At 52.6% G+C, this 17,077-nt stretch overlaps 1 protein-coding gene across 1 annotated transcript; it reads left to right on the forward strand.

Annotated features, from left to right (window-relative positions):
• The first annotated feature begins 1,950 nt into the window (after positions 1-1,950).
• Positions 1,951-16,060, forward strand: TGFB3 (transforming growth factor beta 3). The gene is given in 8 exon segments (XM_065686074.1): positions 1,951-2,136; positions 2,139-2,765; positions 7,888-8,051; positions 9,264-9,393; positions 10,957-11,064; positions 11,876-12,047; positions 12,625-12,778; positions 15,087-16,060. Coding segments are annotated over 8 exon segments (1,590 nt in total). The 5' UTR covers positions 1,951-2,060; the 3' UTR covers positions 15,246-16,060.
• Positions 16,061-17,077: the final 1,017 nt, after the last annotated feature.

Consider the following 17,077-nt stretch of genomic DNA (forward strand, 5'->3'; position numbering starts at 1 on the left):
TGCTTGGGGAGCTCTAGACATACCCATCCCAACCTACATAAAAATATTCCATGGATACCTAATAGCAGCCCTCAGACTTTGCACCTTAACTCCAAGTCGTGGTTTGTCTGACATCATCTTAGAGCCACTAGATCTTGTTACATCTTTGTCTGCTCCATCAAGGAACTCTTATTCCTCTTCTCCAAGCAAAGCACACACAAACTGTGAGCAGCTCACCGTCTGGTCTCCTCAGAGCTGCAGGGAATGGGCTCACCAGGCATCAAGCACCCTGAGCTGCCCCATGGATTTCCTCTGAACCTCTTGTACACTCCACGTCTTCAGTGGGGAGCTGGCCTCTGAGCTGGCTCTGCTCTCCCAACCCCACACCCCAAAGGAAGGCTCCCCAAAGCCCTGCTGGTGTTTCCAGCCCCTGGGGCACACCTCTCCAGAGCAAGAAGCCCCCAGGACTTGCTTCTGCAGAGAGCTGTGCCCAGCTCCTGCCTCACCCGCACCTTCCCAGCAGCACAATCGGCCTGAACCTCCTGGCTTCTTTTTCGGCAAAACAGCCAGTGCTCCAGTGCTGCCTCCGGCTGTGCGGGGCCGGGAAGCCGTAAAGCCACCGTCCTGCCCCAGAACACTGGCTGTTCAGCCGCCCCTCTGCAGGCCTCAGGAGAAGGGCTAGGGGGTGAGTGGGGAGTCACTGCGTGCCTGGGGCAGCATCTAGGTCAAGGCAGAAGAGAGCTCACTCCAGGGACCGGGAGCCCGTGGGCTTCAGGGCAGTGGGCACAGGTGTGTCCTGGGACAGGGAGGAAGGCTGGCATGGTGGGTGCCCATGGTCAGGGCATGTCCCAGAGAGGAGCCCATACAGGCCCAGGTCATGGACCGGAACCCCAGCTGGGATGGTGCTTTGTCAGCCATAGAATCATAAAATCAACTAGGTTGAAAAAGACCTTGAAGATCATCAAGTCCAACCATTACCTCAGCACTGCCAAGTCCACCATATCGCGGAGTGCCTCATCTAAACATTGTTCGAACACTTCCAGGGATGTTGATTCCACCACTGCCCGGGGCAGCCTGTTCCAGTGCCTGACCACCTTCTCCATGATGAATTTTTTCCTAATATCCAATCGACACCTCCCCTGGTGCAGCTTGAGGCTGCTACCCCCAGTCCTATCGCTTGCTACTTGGGAAAAGAGACCGACTCCCACCTCACCACAACCTGCTTTCAGGCAGTTGTACAGTGCAGTAAGCTCCCCACCAGGGCAGCGGGTGTCCGAAGCAGCCCCTTCACCTCACAGCCGGCCGCCATGGTGGGGACTCCTCGGCGCTGCAGCAGCCACCTGCCTCCAGAGCCGCACGGCTTTACCCTGCCCGCCTGCTGCCTCCCCTCGGGCCCGGGACGCACGGGGCCGCCGCAGACCCTTGCCCGCCCAGCCCCTCCCTCCCTCGGAAAGCCCCGCATCAGGAAACCATTCGGGGTATTTTTAGCGGCCTTTAACGCGATTTCGCAGCTGGAAACGGGCGGGGCCTCCTCGCGCCGTCCGCCAGCCCGTGCCGGACCACCGCGAAGGGCCCGGCCGCCGCCGCCGCCTCGTACTCGCCGCCGCGATTGCCAGCAGGGGGCGCTCGCACGCCGCCGCGGCGGCGGTGCGGAGGCCACGTCGGAGGAGGCGCGGGGCCGCCCCGCAGCGGAGGGGCCCGGCGCCGCCGGCAGCGCGGGGGGCGGCGGCGGGGCCCCGCAGGGGGGAGGGGGGGTAGCGGCGGCGGAGGGCGGGCGGCGCTGGGTGCGCTGCCGCTGAAGCCGTCAGCGCGGTGCTGCGGGCGAAGGCCGGGCTTCGAGCTCCCTCCCCCGTGCGAGCCCCGTCCCGGGGACGTCATGGGAGGGAGGTATAAAATTTAAGCGGCGAGGCCGCGGGAGACGCAGTGTGCGCGGGAGGGGAGGGGCGGTGCGCGGCCGGGGCACAGCGGGCGGCCCGGCGGAGCTGCTCCCGGCGGTGCGGGGAGCGCCGCGGCGCCGCTCTCCCGGCCGCGGGGGGTCGGGCACCGGGCGATGTAGGACACGGGGCCCGGCGGGGGCATGAATGGTGCAGCGAGAGGGGCGGGCGCGGCGCTCCCCCCGCGGCGGCGGGGCGGCGCGGGCCGCTGACACGTGCGGCGGCGGGGCGCCCCCGGCTCCGCGGGACGCGGGGCGGCGCATGGGGAAGGAGCCCGGCGCGGCGAGGCACGGCGCCTGCCGCTTCTCCTTGCGGAGCGCTGCCAGCCCTTCCTGGAAGTCCTGAGTCGCGCACGGCGCAGTGAGTTCATGCACCTCCTCGCCAAGCCTCAGCCTGCGGGATCTGGAGAGGCTGCTGCCAGCACACCGCCCGGTCCCCCGCGCCCGTCCGCCGCCGCCCGGGGGCCGCTCCCGGGGGCCCCCGCTGCCGCCCCCTCACACATGAAGATGTACGTGCAAAGGGCTCTGGTGCTGCTCTGCCTGCTGAGCTTTGCCACCGTGAGCCTCTCGCTGTCCTCCTGCACCACCTTGGATCTGGACCACATCAAGAAAAAGAGGGTCGAAGCCATCCGGGGCCAGATCCTGAGCAAGCTGCGGCTCACCAGTCCCCCGGAGACCGTGGGGCCGGCCCATGTGCCCTACCAGATCCTGGCCCTCTATAACAGCACCCGGGAGCTGCTGGAAGAGATGGAGGAGGAGAAGGAGGAGAGCTGCTCGCAGGACAACACCGAGTCCGAGTACTATGCCAAAGAGATCCATAAATTTGACATGATCCAGGGCCTCCCCGAGCACAGTAAGTGCTGGGCTCCCCCCGCGCCGGCCGGGGTGCCGCGCCCGCGAGGCAGCCTGCCCGGGATCCCGGCCGCGGAGGGGGGGGGGCCGAGGGGCGCCGGGCCCCCTCGGGAGGGGCCGCGTTCCCGGCGGGGCGGGAGCGCGAAGAAGGGAGGGGGACGCTGGGGGGGGGGGGGGGGGGGTTACGCGGCGCTGTCCTTGCCCGGCGGGGGAGCCCCGGCAGGACGGCGCGGGGCCGGGCGCGGGCGCTGCCCCTGCGCAGGTTGCGGGGCCGGGGGCAGCATCGGCCCAGGCCTCAGGCGGGAGCGGCGGGGCCAGCCAGTGCGTGGAGCGCGGAGCTGTGCGCGGTGCGGCGGTGGGATGCAGCCCGAGTGTGGAGTGAACGCTGCGCGCTGGGCTGAGAGAAGGTGCGGGTGTCGTGTCTGGTGACGGGCAGGTAGCGACGGGCTCCTCCCTGCTGAAGCTCCAGCGCCTGCCGCAGAGATACCGGCAACTTGCTCGGTCTGTGCGGCACTCGCACCGTCCGTAGCGGGGGAGGGGGGCACTTGCTGAAGAGGCTGCTGACTGGAGTTACACTGTCGAGAGCGTTACTCGGGTAGTGTGAGGCTTCAGAGAGTGAGTAGAAGATAACAGGGATGCTGAGCAGGTGCAGAGCAGACAGCGATGCCACGGGGACCCCCAAGAGAACACGGGCGCTAAGGAAACATGACAGATGTTGAGCAGGTGTGGAACAGATGATGAGCAGGCCCAGATGCGGACACTAAACAGATTCAGGTGCAAAAGCTGAGCAGATGCAGATGCAAAGACAGAGACTGAGCAGACATGAACCCCAAGCAGACTGCAGATGCTGAGCACATGTAGGCAGAAGCAAACCTTTCAGCCTGTGCTTAGGGTTGGAAGATGTTGGCAGGCGTGCAGGCATACCACTATCCGGGGTGTCCTCCCGTGATGTAGTGCAGTCTTGGGGACAAGATTTGAATGCTAGGAGTTCTGGGGAGGAGCTGTGTCTTGGTGCAGGCAGCCTCAGAATGCATTTACTCTGCCAGGTTTATGTTAATCTTGACGTATGATGAGCTGGAATAAGAGTTACAGTGTGGTAATGCAACAAATTTCACTTAATCTCTAACAGACTGCACTCCATATGGTTATATGATTAGCTCTTAGCTCAGGAGACACCAAGACCCGAGGAACAGAAGGTGCACGGAGTACAGCAGCTTACCCGTATTTCAGCATTTTTGACCTACTGAAGTGTCGTTTGGGAAATTCTAAAAATATATGGGGAAACCAAGTATCTGTGAAAAATAGCACAGCCTCACTGTGAACCAGTGTGCTCTGGGGAAGGAAGCAGGGAAAGCACAGCAGCGGAAAATGAAGTCAGAGGAGTGGATTTGGATAAAGCAGAGGGGGAAGAGGAATGAAGATGTGGTGCATGAGAAGGAACAGTGAGGAGGGACTGTGGGTTGGGGAAGATTCCTATGGAAATGAATGAACCTGTCCCAGTAGGACACTGGGGCAAGGTGCTGAACAGCGGGTTCAAAAGACCAAGTAGTGCTGAGGTTGAATTCCTGGCAGTGGGCAGCACAGATGCTACCACCAGAGAAAGAGGAAACTTTGGAGCTGGGTCACAGCGGGAGAGACGCGCTGCAGACAGCCTGCGGTGTCAGGAGACGCGCTCTTTTTGAAAGCTGGGGAGTTTCATCGCTTGCACCATGGCTGAATCTGGCCCCGTGTCTTCAGAAGTGGCTGATGTTCAACTTTCCCATGGCTCTGTCCCTGTGCCAGGTGGTGATCTCAGAGCGCACGCTGAGCCAGGGGCAGCCTCCTCTGGGGGAAGGGGAGGACTGCTCCACTGAGGGAACTGCGAGGACGAGACAGACAAGTCTGAAGCGTGTGCACACACACTCGCAAACACACGAACTGTTCTAGCTCCAAACTATTAGTCAAGCAGCTCGCTGGTGCAGATAACTCATCCTTCTCAAAGACTTCAGGCCCAAATGTCAGGAGAGCTGAGGAGCAAAAATAGCAGCGTGGAGAGCCCCATCCTTCTAGGAAGGAAGGATATTCAGGACCAGGTTCCCCATCCCTACTTTGAGCTATTTGGTGACTTACAGAATGGTTTTCCTGCTGTGCCTCTCAGGCTCATTTCCTGAATTACAGGGGATTTTCTTTCCAAGAATAACTCTGTCTTGATCAGCCATTCAGTTCAGGGTCCTCCTAAAACTCATGGGGGTTCAGACCCCCTTAAGCACTGATTTGGTTAGGTTCAAATTCGGAGAGCATCTGCAGCGGTCCTTCAAATGGCTTTACTGACCTTCCTGAGGAAAACCAGATGCCATTTTCCATGCCAGCTTGAGAGACAAGGCAATCAAAGCCATGGGTCACTGGGGCCAAGCATCTCTTCCCTCCAAACCTGCCACCTGCAAAGTTCCAGAAGAATCAGCATTTTTTAATCCAAAGTTCCTCAGCTTTGGCATGGAACACCTTAAAGTAGTGGTGTACTACAGAGTGAAGCGATACCTGCTCACAGACAGCCTGCTCTTCCTTGACATCAAACCCTGATAGCACAGTTGTCAGCCTTCGTGGGGCTTGCCAGGAACAGCAGCTGTGTAGGATGGGCAGCACATGGAGAAGCTGCACCTCACTGAAAGCAGTGGTAGGAAAAGGGAAGATTCCAAACGCACCTGCTCTCTGTAATACGTTGTCCACACTAAGAGGCTACTGGTCTTGTTCGTGCAGTCAACAGCTCTGGGTTGTCTGGGTTCCACACTAATAGCAGGGTCTGATGGTGAGGATACATCCTGTTGTGTGAGACACAGCTTGGCATGGGTACAGAGGGTGTCACAGATTCCCTGTCTCCAGGCTCGGTTACTGCCGCTGAGTGATGTGGACTGGAAGAGCCTGCAGGAGTACTGCCTCCAGGCTTTGCTCCATGCTGGTAGGTGGAAGGTGGGCACATCCGGATTCCAGTGTGATTAACACACCTGAGCTGGGACTGGACCAAGTTCCCTGAAAAAATCCCCTCGCTTCCTTTGTGTGTGCCCTCTTGCAGAAAGTACTCTGCCCCAAAGCAGTCAGCTTCCTGGATGTGCGACCTGTATCCTGGACACTGCTGTGAGAAGCAGGCACCAACCGCACAGTGTTCACGGTGAAACACAGAATGCATGTCCGTCTCCCCATCACAAAGGGCTTGTTCCCAGGGTATGAAGGGAACATGAAACTTCTTAGGGAAGACAGCTATTACTGCTTCCACTAGGAAGGTCTACTAAGACACCGGCACCTTGCTGGTGGAGTAAGTAGGTAGAAGGCAGTATAGGGACAGCAAGGAAAACACAGCAGATAATCTCTTACCACCATGGCTGCCTAACAGCCATAAATTGTAAGGATAAACAAAAATTTGTCTCTCATCTGCACTGTGGTGTGGGACTGGATCTGCAGCCTCTGAACAGACTGTCAGATAAAGCACTACTGCTGCAAACAGATAGTGGGCTAGGCTGACCACTGGCCTGATCTAGAAAGGCATTTCTGATTTGAGGCATTACCGGCACATCCCTCGTGGACAGGCAGCCAGGTATGAAATGGAAGGGCAGGCTATTAACAGCACTATTAATAGGGCTAGGACTGCAAAACAGCTTAAGGGGGGTATTAAAACACAGCATCTACCTAAGTCTAGGATGCAGAACAATTACCAGCATTAGGATTCAGCTAGGAAGCCTTTGGGCAGTTAATGAGATCAGAGTTTGGGTTTTCTGCTGTGCTTTTCTGTGGCATAAAACCTACAACTGGTCACAGTGGTGGAGTCCCTACAGTGGGCGTCCTCACGTGGCTCGGTGTACTCTTCACACTCCCGGGTTGTTGAGCTGAGCATATCAGCTCATGGCTGCAGTGGGTCTGGTCTGGGACTGCTGGACATCCATCTCTTCAATAGCAGCCAGAGACTTTCCTGTGTGTGAAGCTGTTAATTCAGTGGTACAAATGACAACCCCCCTCCCCACCTCCGATTAAAGCCCAGTGTGAGCTTTAGTTTTAGCTTACTGAGTAAAACTTTAGCTCCCAAAGATACATCTTTGTAAACTGTCAGCCTCCTGCTTGCTGAATCTGAGTTTAGCGCAAGAAAGCAACCTTCATCTTCATGGACATGACTCTGGAAGTGCATCAGTGTTGCTCAAACCAGAACCTGGCATGGGACGTGAACCTTGGTGCTCAGGTGCTGTTTCCCCGGAGAGGCAGTAGTATTTGTTGTGTAGAGAGGGGCCAGCTTCAGGAATCAGCTGGAAGGTTGCTCCAGTGGGGGTTTCTAGCCTATTTGTCACCGGCTGGAACTGTGGCTGAGAACAGGGGATAGTTTTTCTTTCTGTTTGTTTTTTTGTTAAAAAAACAACTATCAGCTGACAGGAGCCTCATGTATCACTGGACAACAGTCAGAGCTCATAGAAGAGGGCTGCAAACAAACCTGCATGTGGGCGTAGAGCAGGAACTGCTGTGTCTTGTCTGCAGGAAGCTTTCATAATGCTAGAGCCTTGGAAGACTAACAGAGGTCAATAGGAGAGGAACAACAAAGATTCTTCTATGGGACCAAAATGGTCCCATTGAAGAGAAGCTTATTTTCTCTTGAAGACTCTGTTTTGGGCCTTACAGCTTTTACCTGCTCTTTTCTGGGGCATCTGTGAAATGTGTTTTTCTGTTCAGTGGGCATACATCAACACACGGAACATTTCCTGTTCATGTGTCCGATTTCCACAGGCCTCTCAGCACTGTTACTCTGTCCTTGAAGAGCTCTGTATCTAGTACTATTCATGAATTCCTTCTCCAGGTTATGAGTTAGAACTGATCTTAAAACTCAGTTCTTTTCAGGACACACTCAATAGTCACTGCCCTGAAATACCTTCCACACCTCATGCTTTGTGAACACTCGGCTGGCTTCCTCTGTAGGAGACAATGACAGAGTTTGTAAAACTCGGGTTCAATGGCAATGGGATCACCCTGGCTTCATGTCTCCAGGAGGATCAGTCACGCCATCATCCCTGTTGCAAATGGGCCCCACTAGCTGCAAATGCTGTTTAAATATTTGAGATCCTGCCCCTATGACCTATGGTTCTCAGTCCTTCCATCTTTCTTTCTCCTAGATGAGTTGGGCATTTGCCCAAAAGGTGTCACCTCCAACGTGTTCCGCTTTAATGTGTCCTCGGCAGAGAAGAACAGCACCAACTTGTTCCGGGCCGAGTTTCGGGTGCTGCGTGTGCCCAACCCGAGTTCCAAACGCAGCGAGCAGCGCATTGAGCTGTTCCAGGTGAGTATTCTTCTCACCTTCCCTTGTGCCTGTGCCCATTGTAGGGGCTCCTTTATGCCTGCCTCAGTTGATATGTGCAGGGCCTCAGAAGACAGGAGAGGCTGCGTGCCGTACCCCAGGCTTCTTCCAGCATATGCAGTGATACAGTCACCTTACTTTCCTTTTACAGTGTGATGCTGTCCTTTCCCCACTCACATTGGCTGGTTGCTCTGGGCACTCTGGCATGGGGCCCACTGCAGCTTTTGCTGCACTGAGATGGGGGTTGGAAAGGGAACCCCTCACCACTGGAGCAGTCCTGACCTTCGTGTCACATCTGCTGCCTAGGTCCCTTGGCAGTTTTGTTCCTCTGACTGTCGCAGTACAGTTGGTGCTAATCCAACGGGTGGAGCTCGCTGTCTTGTCACTGATTTACTGGAAAAATAATGCTTGCTTTCAAAGTTCCTTCAGCAGCAGCTCCTCAGGGACACCATTCATGGCACCAGTACTTATCTGGAGATTGGTCTGAACTCATGGACTCCCCTGGCAGAATAAGGTCTGATTCAGGTTTGAAAGTGGTCTTAGGTTGGCCTGGATCACCCAGCTACTGGTACAGTCCCAACATCCAGGTGGCACATTCCCTGGCACATTCCACAGGCTAATGTCTGTCTGCTTTGCAGTAAAAGCACAGCTATAATTGCCCTATGGCTGGTAGCTTTTGAGGGCTTCTTGGAATTCAGCTTCAAAGGTCAGAGCAATTCTCTGCCAGGTGACACAACTGACAAAGAGGCAATCCAGAGCTTCTCCATAGGTTCAGTGCTCTGTGCAGTGAACGTGGGGTCCTGCAGGAAGGAGCACTTTGCACAGGCTGTGGCTGTTTGGAAGCAGGCAGAGATGGAGGAGTAGGGGGAGAGGCCTCCAAACCTGATCAGCACGGGTGTGGTTTGATAGGAGCTGAAGAGTGTAGGACACATGAAAACACCACAGTGTAGGACTCAGTAGGCTTGCTGGACCTGTGGCAAGATGTTCTATTGCCCACTGCTGGGCAACTCTGGAGTCCAGACTGGTTGTGAAGTATGGCCTCTCACCCGTGCCAGCGTATTCCTGGTGTCTCATTTGCCAGGACCAATCTTCTGAATTAGGTTTTAGCAAGCTGTGGAAAAACTAAAGACCCAAGGCTGTACCTTCCATATGCGTGACACTGGCTGATTCTCTCTACCACTCCTTTTCGTCCAGATCCTTCGGCCGGATGAGCACATAGCAAAGCAGCGCTACCTCAGTGGCAGAAATGTACAGACACGGGGCTCCCCTGAGTGGCTGTCCTTCGATGTCACCGAGACTGTGCGTGAGTGGCTTCTGCACAGAGGTAGGGGTCTTAGCTGGACCGTTTGTTGAGGCATCCATAGAAATGTGGATCAGCGTTGACAGGAATATTGCTCTGCTCCCCTTTCTGCAGGAGCCTGGTTCACGTAGAGAGCAGCTCCTTTCAGTCTGAGAACAAACCTCCCCCCAGAGAGCCACCTCGGTGCGTGACGTTGGCTAGATTACCGGCTCTGTCCTGGAGTCCCCACTGTGTAGCTCTGTGGGCTGAGTCAGAATGAGGATTCATCCTCTGGAGGAGGAAATTGTTTTCACTGAGACGTGCTGGAACTTCTTTTTGTTCTTCAATTCTAAGCCCAGAGGGGACCCCTCTGCTTGTCTAAACTATGATCTGTAATACATAAAAAATTAGACTTGCTCTGGTTTAATTGTCATGTGGAATAAAGCAAATCTAATAGGGGAAAAAAGCCCGGCAAGAATCCCAGTTTCTTTAGCTGTTTACAGCTTGTCATGTATAAAGGTGAGGAAATACCAGAGCCTGACACACCTAGACAGATGGAGGTTTTAGCACTGCAGAGAACATAACCTCTCCCATCACTGGGCAGCCCAATAGATACTTACAGGGCAGCTCCCCCCAAGAACACTGACCCCATTTACAGCTGGAGCTTAGGCACCATGACTCCCAGCTGGACTGGCCTTGCAGATAGAAGCGAGGTGCCACTGCAAACTGGAATGCAGGTGCTGGCAAGCAGCTGCTCCCTGGAAGGGTAAGATCTGAGCTTGTAAGCTCTTCCTTTTTCAAGCAATCTAAGTTGTGTTCTGGTGGCTGGAGTTCAGGGCTGGAACTGCAGTAAGCTCTGGGCAGGCACGCTAGCTGACAAGACATCACAGAGTATACAGTGCTTGAGAAAAAAGGTGCTAGGCACCTCGTCAATGCCCCGGGGAGCCAGATGTTTTAATTCATGGCACAACATAAAAAAGAAGCTTTCATAAGAGTCTTATGTTCCCTTAGTCAGGCCCACACAGCATGACTGATCCAGGAAGTTATTATGAAAATAGACTTGCCTCTGGAAAGTGTGTGTGACTTAGACCGCTAGCAGTTCAACAAAACAGGAGGTTGCAGCTGCTGAGAAGAATGCTTCCAGTGAAATTACTTGTCCATATCCAGCCCGCTCATTTTCACATCTCCTTCAGACACTAACCAGAAGCCAGAGAGCAGACAGGTACTGAGGATGGCAAAACTGCTTTAACACAGACACCGCAAGCCAGCTCTTCAAAATACTTGTGTTCCAATGGAACTCCTTGAAGCTCACAAATGCTTTAGGATGCTAAATAGCCTAAAAAACATAACCAGGAGCACCCTTCTCACCTGTGCAGGAAACTCCCTTTAGCAAGAGCAAGGCTTTTTGCACAGGTGAAGCCACAAGATTCTGCTTTCCATTCTCCTTTCCAAGGCAGCTTCTGTCCCCAGCTCTGATAGCATCCCTGAATTTGAGATTGACCTGCAGTCTAGGAGTTACCACAGTAAGCGTCCTCAGTGAAACTTCCCTGCGCCAGGAGCTGTCCCAGCTACGGAAGACTGTTTCTCACAGAGTCGTCTTCTTTGCAGAGTCCAACCTTGGCCTGGAAATCAGCATACACTGTCCTTGCCACACTTTTCAGCCCAATGGGGACATCTTGGAGAATTTGCATGAAGTCTTGGAGATCAAGTTCAAAGGTGATAAAGAGCTGGGTTATGAGAGGCTGTTGGGGAAGGGAAAGCCTGGAGTATCTAAACTGGAAAAAAAAGGTCTCGCTTTGCGTATTTGAGCATTATACATTGCATAACTTTTGTCTGCAGGCATCAGGGTTTGCATGATTATATGGGTACACCTATTTTGTACATAGGTTAGAAATGGAAGAAATTAAGTGCAGGCTGGGTAGGTTGGCAGGAGTGTCTGCAGAAAGGAGTAATTTTGTATTTCAATGTCTCTCCGGGAAGTGCAGCTTGATGCCTTCCCAGATGTCTATGGAGGCTCTGCCTTCCATTGAGGGTGACAGAAACACAAGGAAGTCAGGCATCCTTTGTGAGGTGGCCCAGAGAGTCAGTGGCTTGGATGGCCTAAGAACTAGCAACCTCCTGGCTTGCAGCCCTGGGCTGCAGCCACTGGCCCCTACAGGCTCCATTTCTGAGGCTGTTCCGCAGAGTGCCAATGATCTGACATCTTCTTTAAACCATTCATCTTCCTGCCTGTCCTGGGACTGAAGCCAGGAGTGAGTGGGATGGATTAATGGCCCCACCATGAGTTTGCAAATGGTAAAACAGGTGGCCCATAAGCCTCTATTTCAGGCCTGCAGCAGTCAGATTCACCAGGACTAAAGGGGTCCCTGTGAGGGAAGAAGTTCCCAGAGTGAGTGGACGTGGTGCCTGAATCCCTTTCACTCTGGTTTAAGGGCAGGTGTGAGAATGTTAAATGCACTGAAAAGTCTTGTTGCAGCCTCCACTTCCACACTGATTTCTTCTTTGGGGATCCTCTTTTCCTCTGAAGGCATTGACAGTGAGGACGACTACGGCCGTGGGGACTTGGGGCGCCTGAAGAAGCAGAAAGACTTGCATAATCCCCACCTCATCTTGATGATGTTACCCCCACATCGGCTGGAGAGCCCAGGACTGGGAGGCCAGAGAAAGAAACGGGCCTTGGATACCAACTACTGTTTCCAGTAAGTGAGAATCCTGCCTGGAGTGATGAGGTCCCTCCCATGCCTGAGGTGGGCAAGCCTGGCGAAACTTCATGCCACTGGGAAAGGCAGAGGTCTGCAAGGGGGCTGTGGGTCACCATGGAGCCACAGGGGCCACATGAGGAGCACAGCTCAGCCAGCTGCTTCTTGTGGTATCCAAGAAGGGGATGCTGGCCAGCACAGCAGTTGCTTTGTGCTTCTGGCTGAGCCACTGGATTGAAGTAAGCTTGCAAGTGGTTTCCTGGAGCACAGCTTGGGCAGGGACCCATGGCAGCACCCTGCGAGCTCCAGGTACCGGAGAGCAGCCAGGTGCTGCTGTGGGCAAGTGGGGTGCTGCCTCCCTGGGCCGATGGTCATGCTGCCTGCCAGCGGGCATGAACAGTGCCAGGCTGCTGAGCTGTCTGCCACTGCTCGCCTGTGCTGCTGCTCTGCATGTGGTGGAGGCAAACACCACATCCCACTGGGCACTGCTGGTATAAGTTCTGCTCAGGAAGCCACATCAGACAGTCGTATATAAAGCCTCTCTTTAGATTCACTGTGTTTTAATACTGTGTTTCAGGAACCTGGAGGAGAACTGCTGTGTGCGTTCTCTGTACATCGACTTCCGACAGGACCTTGGCTGGAAATGGGTCCACGAGCCTAAGGGCTACTTTGCTAACTTTTGTTCGGGCCCTTGTCCATACCTCCGCAGCGCAGACACCACTCACAGCACGGTACATCCTGTCGGGGCTTGTGGCTCTAATTCCCCCTGTCTCCCCAGGTGATCAACACATGGTCTCTTCAAAGCAGCAAAAGCAGTTTGGATCAATACTTGTAAAAAACTGGCCAAGGAAACTGCAGAAGAGCCTAGGTGGTTCAGCAGGGAAAATGTGCTTCCTTTGGAATCAATACTGAGTCATTGGTTCCAGCCAAATGTTGAGGAGGAGGACGCTGTCTCTTGGACAAGATGTGAAATAGCAGGACTGATGGTTTTAGGGTACTTATTTGGTAATGGCCAGAGTATCAACTGAATTGTTCACATCAAATGTCAACTCTGGTAATTAACTTCTGCCTAAATTTCTCCTGGAGTTTGCACTGGAGAGAGGATTTTTCTACTCTCTGACAGGTTGTCATGCAAAACTGTTGTGCCATGGCACACAGCTGCCATCTGCCACCACAGGGGCAGCTGTAGCCTGAAAGTGAAGGGAAATCTGTGTCCATGTCCAAAACTGAACATATCTATGCCGTAAGCTCTCCTTTCTGCACAGGCAGCTGTAGAAATCTCATCTCACCTATGGCAGGGTGAAACCTACTAGGCAGTGAGATTCAGGCAGTGAGTAAAAACTGGCAGAAAGCAAATGTCCTTAGGTAACCTAGGCATGACTGCTTAACATGAGTACACTAGGCAGCCTTTGAGAAGAACACTACCTGAGCCTGGCTACTGTCTAGAGTGGAAGAAAATAAAAGCAATAGAAAAGCACAGACATGGGAGAAGTACCATGGGGAGAAGACAGACTAAGGAGTCCATTGCTGAGGCAAGAAGAGCCAGAGGAAAATCCTGTGCTTCTGTCCACAGAAGGGAAAAGGCAGCAATCCAGACAATGCAGCAGCTCACTAGCAACTTAGCTTCAGGATTCACTAAAAAAGTTACTAGAAAAAGTAGATTCAGCTGAAGAACAGATAACTGGATGATCCTGCAGAAAGGATGCTAACATTTTCTTGAGAGTTTGCACAGCAGCAAAGCTCACTGGAACTCAAGGACTATATCAGCGGGAGCAATCTATGGGAATGAAGGAGTGAACAGATGCTGGGTATTAAGCACAAGACCAAGCAGGAAAATGAACAGCTTAGAAAGGGTAATGGGCATGTAGCTTTACCATCTGGTTGTCCTGAGAAGCTCTCTACTAGATAACTGGACTGAATCAGTGTGAGAGAAAGGAGATTTTAGAATGTTCCTAATATTCTTTCCTTTCTTGAGCAAGAAAGGAAACAATCAAGCGTTAAGGTCAGCTGAATGATCCAAGAAACCTTTAGAACAATATAGCTGCTGACAGCTTGCTGGCACCACTTAGGAAAAACGTGGTGACAAGATTTCTCACCACTCTTTAACCTACTGTCTGTTGGGTAGAGCGGCCCCAGAGCATGTGGTACCCCTGTAGGGGTACTTTGCTCAGCATCCTAGATTGCTGCTACCAGAATGACTGTGATTACATGGATCTGGATGATAGAACAGAATGTTTCCTTAACATTTCTTATCCCCAAAGATAAAGTAGTTAAAAAGACAATGTACCAGACCCTGTTGTTTATACCAGATAAGCACTAATGAGACCATAGTGTTTTGGCCCCACAACTCAAGAAATTGCCTACTGCTGAGAAGTGGCCCCTTCTGGCAAGAAATGTGGCAGCTGTTCTGTAGTGGTTACGTAGCTGAAGTGTACAATCATCTGTGGGTTAGGGCCAGCTGGGAGGAGGAATCCAGTGGGGTCCCACAGGACACTCTCCTGACTCCAGCTTTATAGTGTAGTGACTCGGAGAATGGAGTGGAGGGAGAAAGCATCAGACAGTTCAAAGCTGTGTGGGAACTGAAGATACACAAGAGGACTGGCATCCATGCAGTGCTATCTAGAGATGTTGGTTGAAATAAGCAGTATTGATGTTCTTCTGGTTTCTTTAACAGAACCCAAGACAACATGGCCCCAGGCTGGTTACACCCAACCTTGTTAAAAGCAAAAATTGTGACACTATTCGCCATGCTAAGTTAGGAATGAAAGGAGACAATACTTGCACTTCTTAAGCATCAGCCACAGAGCAAGGCTATTACAATTAAAAAATGTCTTAAAGAGTCAGGCCAGGGCAAGAGAGACCCTTTAGAGGCAGACCATAATCAGAAGTATTGAGGAGGGGAGTACTGGTTGTCTGAGAGAAATACCCACTGATGAGCATAGTTCAAACACCTAGAGACCTCTTGGCTTTGCTTCCTATCTTCAACCAGCTTAAATGTATTCCTGACTTTGTCTCACCGCATTTACTTTGTTTCTGCAGGTGCTGGGCTTATACAACACGCTGAACCCTGAGGCATCCGCTTCTCCCTGCTGTGTTCCCCAGGACCTGGAGCCACTCACCATCTTGTACTACGTTGGGAGGACCCCCAAGGTGGAGCAGCTCTCCAACATGGTGGTGAAATCCTGCAAGTGCAGCTGAAAGGCACTCTGGCCCCCCCAAAGCCAAGAGAGAAACTGTCAGCACCCACTCTCCTGCTCCCAGGCTAACACAAAAGGAACTGTGGATCAGAGACTACGCTTGCTGAGGGCTGAGTGCCAAACCCTGTGGCTTAGGGTCTGGCAGCCCTTCGGGATCTCTTCTGGAACATTTCTTGGTCTTGTTGGCGATGTCATGTTCCTTCTGGGAATTACTTTGGTGACACAAAGGCCACACTCTCCAAAGTGGCTGGACAGTTCGTGCAGAAGAGGAGGATTTGAGTGCTGGCTGGTTTGAGCAGGAAAAGCGTGGGAATGAGAAAAAGCAGGTGCAAGGGGAAATGGAAATGGGGATATGTTTTCTGTTCTAGCTTTAGCGATAGTAGGGCCTCAGCCCTCTCCAGTGGCCTGAAGATTTAAGGCCTCCTCTGTAGGAGGAAACCCTGAAAGTTTCTTCAGAGAAAGAAAATGCACCAAGAAGGGAAGCTGCTGAGAGAAAAAATGCTCAGAAATAACACTTAGACTTTTGTTCCTCAGAGCTGTGATCCAGGAGTCCTGCAACTGAAACTCTGTGCCTGTCAAACTTGTAAGTTCAGTTTCAGATCCTGGCTGTTGGTCTCTAAAAGCAAACTGTAGCTCCCAGCCAGCCTGCTGAGGGTGGGCAAATACAAAGAAAGAGGGTGCTGAGACCATTTTCAGAGGGACTGATGTCTCCATTCAGCTCTTTTCCCCTTCCTGGAGTTTCTGTGAGATGGTTTCTGTGTCAGGGCAGGAGCAATGTCTGTGGGTACCTGAATATTGGGCCTGAGGACTGTTAAACCCCTTGTCTGTTGTGGTTTGTGAGCTGCTTTGGAGCATTCTGCACGATGACCTGAAAATGGCCCAGGCCTCACCTGCCAAGACTTAAAAAATAGTAATCTCAAAAACATTGTAAAAAATAAATGGGGGGGGGGGGGGTGGGGCAGGGAGGGAAGATGCTCTTTTTTTCACAAGCAAGTTGTTTGTTGGAGGGTTAGATGGTTTGCTGTATTTAAACTGCTCCTGCTGTGGCATACTCAGTCAGTCTAAAAATCTTTCTCCTTTCCAAAATGTCTCTTCAAAGGAACAGACAGAATTTAGGTCAGCCAGAAAGACCCAGAATGGAAATTCCTTGGTACCCTCAAGCTGTGCCTGGTGTCTATGTGCCCTGTGCCGCCCTAGTCCTTCAGACATGTACACATCACCTCTGGCATCTGCTTTTGAGAGATTCATATAAAGCTCCCTTCAAACGTAAGACACTTCCAACAACACTGTTTAAAAACCAGTGCAGCTGCCACAGCTGACAAATGTCATATGTCCATTTGCATATATGTGGTCTGCCAGTACAGACCTGTACACGCAGGTAAAAACCATACCCCTCCTGATTTACCATGAATATTGGAGATGTTCATAAAAAGCTCAAGAGTTGTTGCCCAGGCAAGAAATCAGTTCACTGTTCTAAAAAGTATGGGCTTTTTCAGCCATAGATACTACCAAAGGTAAAAGTCCCTGGTGCTTGAATGCCACATGAGACGCAGAAGGTTGCCTCTTAAGAGTGTCCAAACCATGGCTACTTAAAGTCACGTTCTAGAGATCACACAGGTTCCTCCTGGTCCCATCCCAATTGCTGGTTCTAATCTGTGCCCAGGGCTCTCCATGGTCAGATCAGAATTCAGCTCTTCCATCAAGCCCTTCACAACAGTGGCCGCTTCCATATACCTCACATCAGGCTGCCATAACATGTAATCTCAAACATCTCAATAAACTGTAAACAACCCTTCCTGTACCATCACCAGTTGGCTAGAGGTTAGCAAGGGT

Source organism: Lathamus discolor, chromosome 6, assembly GCF_037157495.1.
Source record: "Lathamus discolor isolate bLatDis1 chromosome 6, bLatDis1.hap1, whole genome shotgun sequence".
In the NCBI taxonomy this organism is placed as follows: Eukaryota; Metazoa; Chordata; class Aves; order Psittaciformes; family Psittacidae; genus Lathamus; species Lathamus discolor.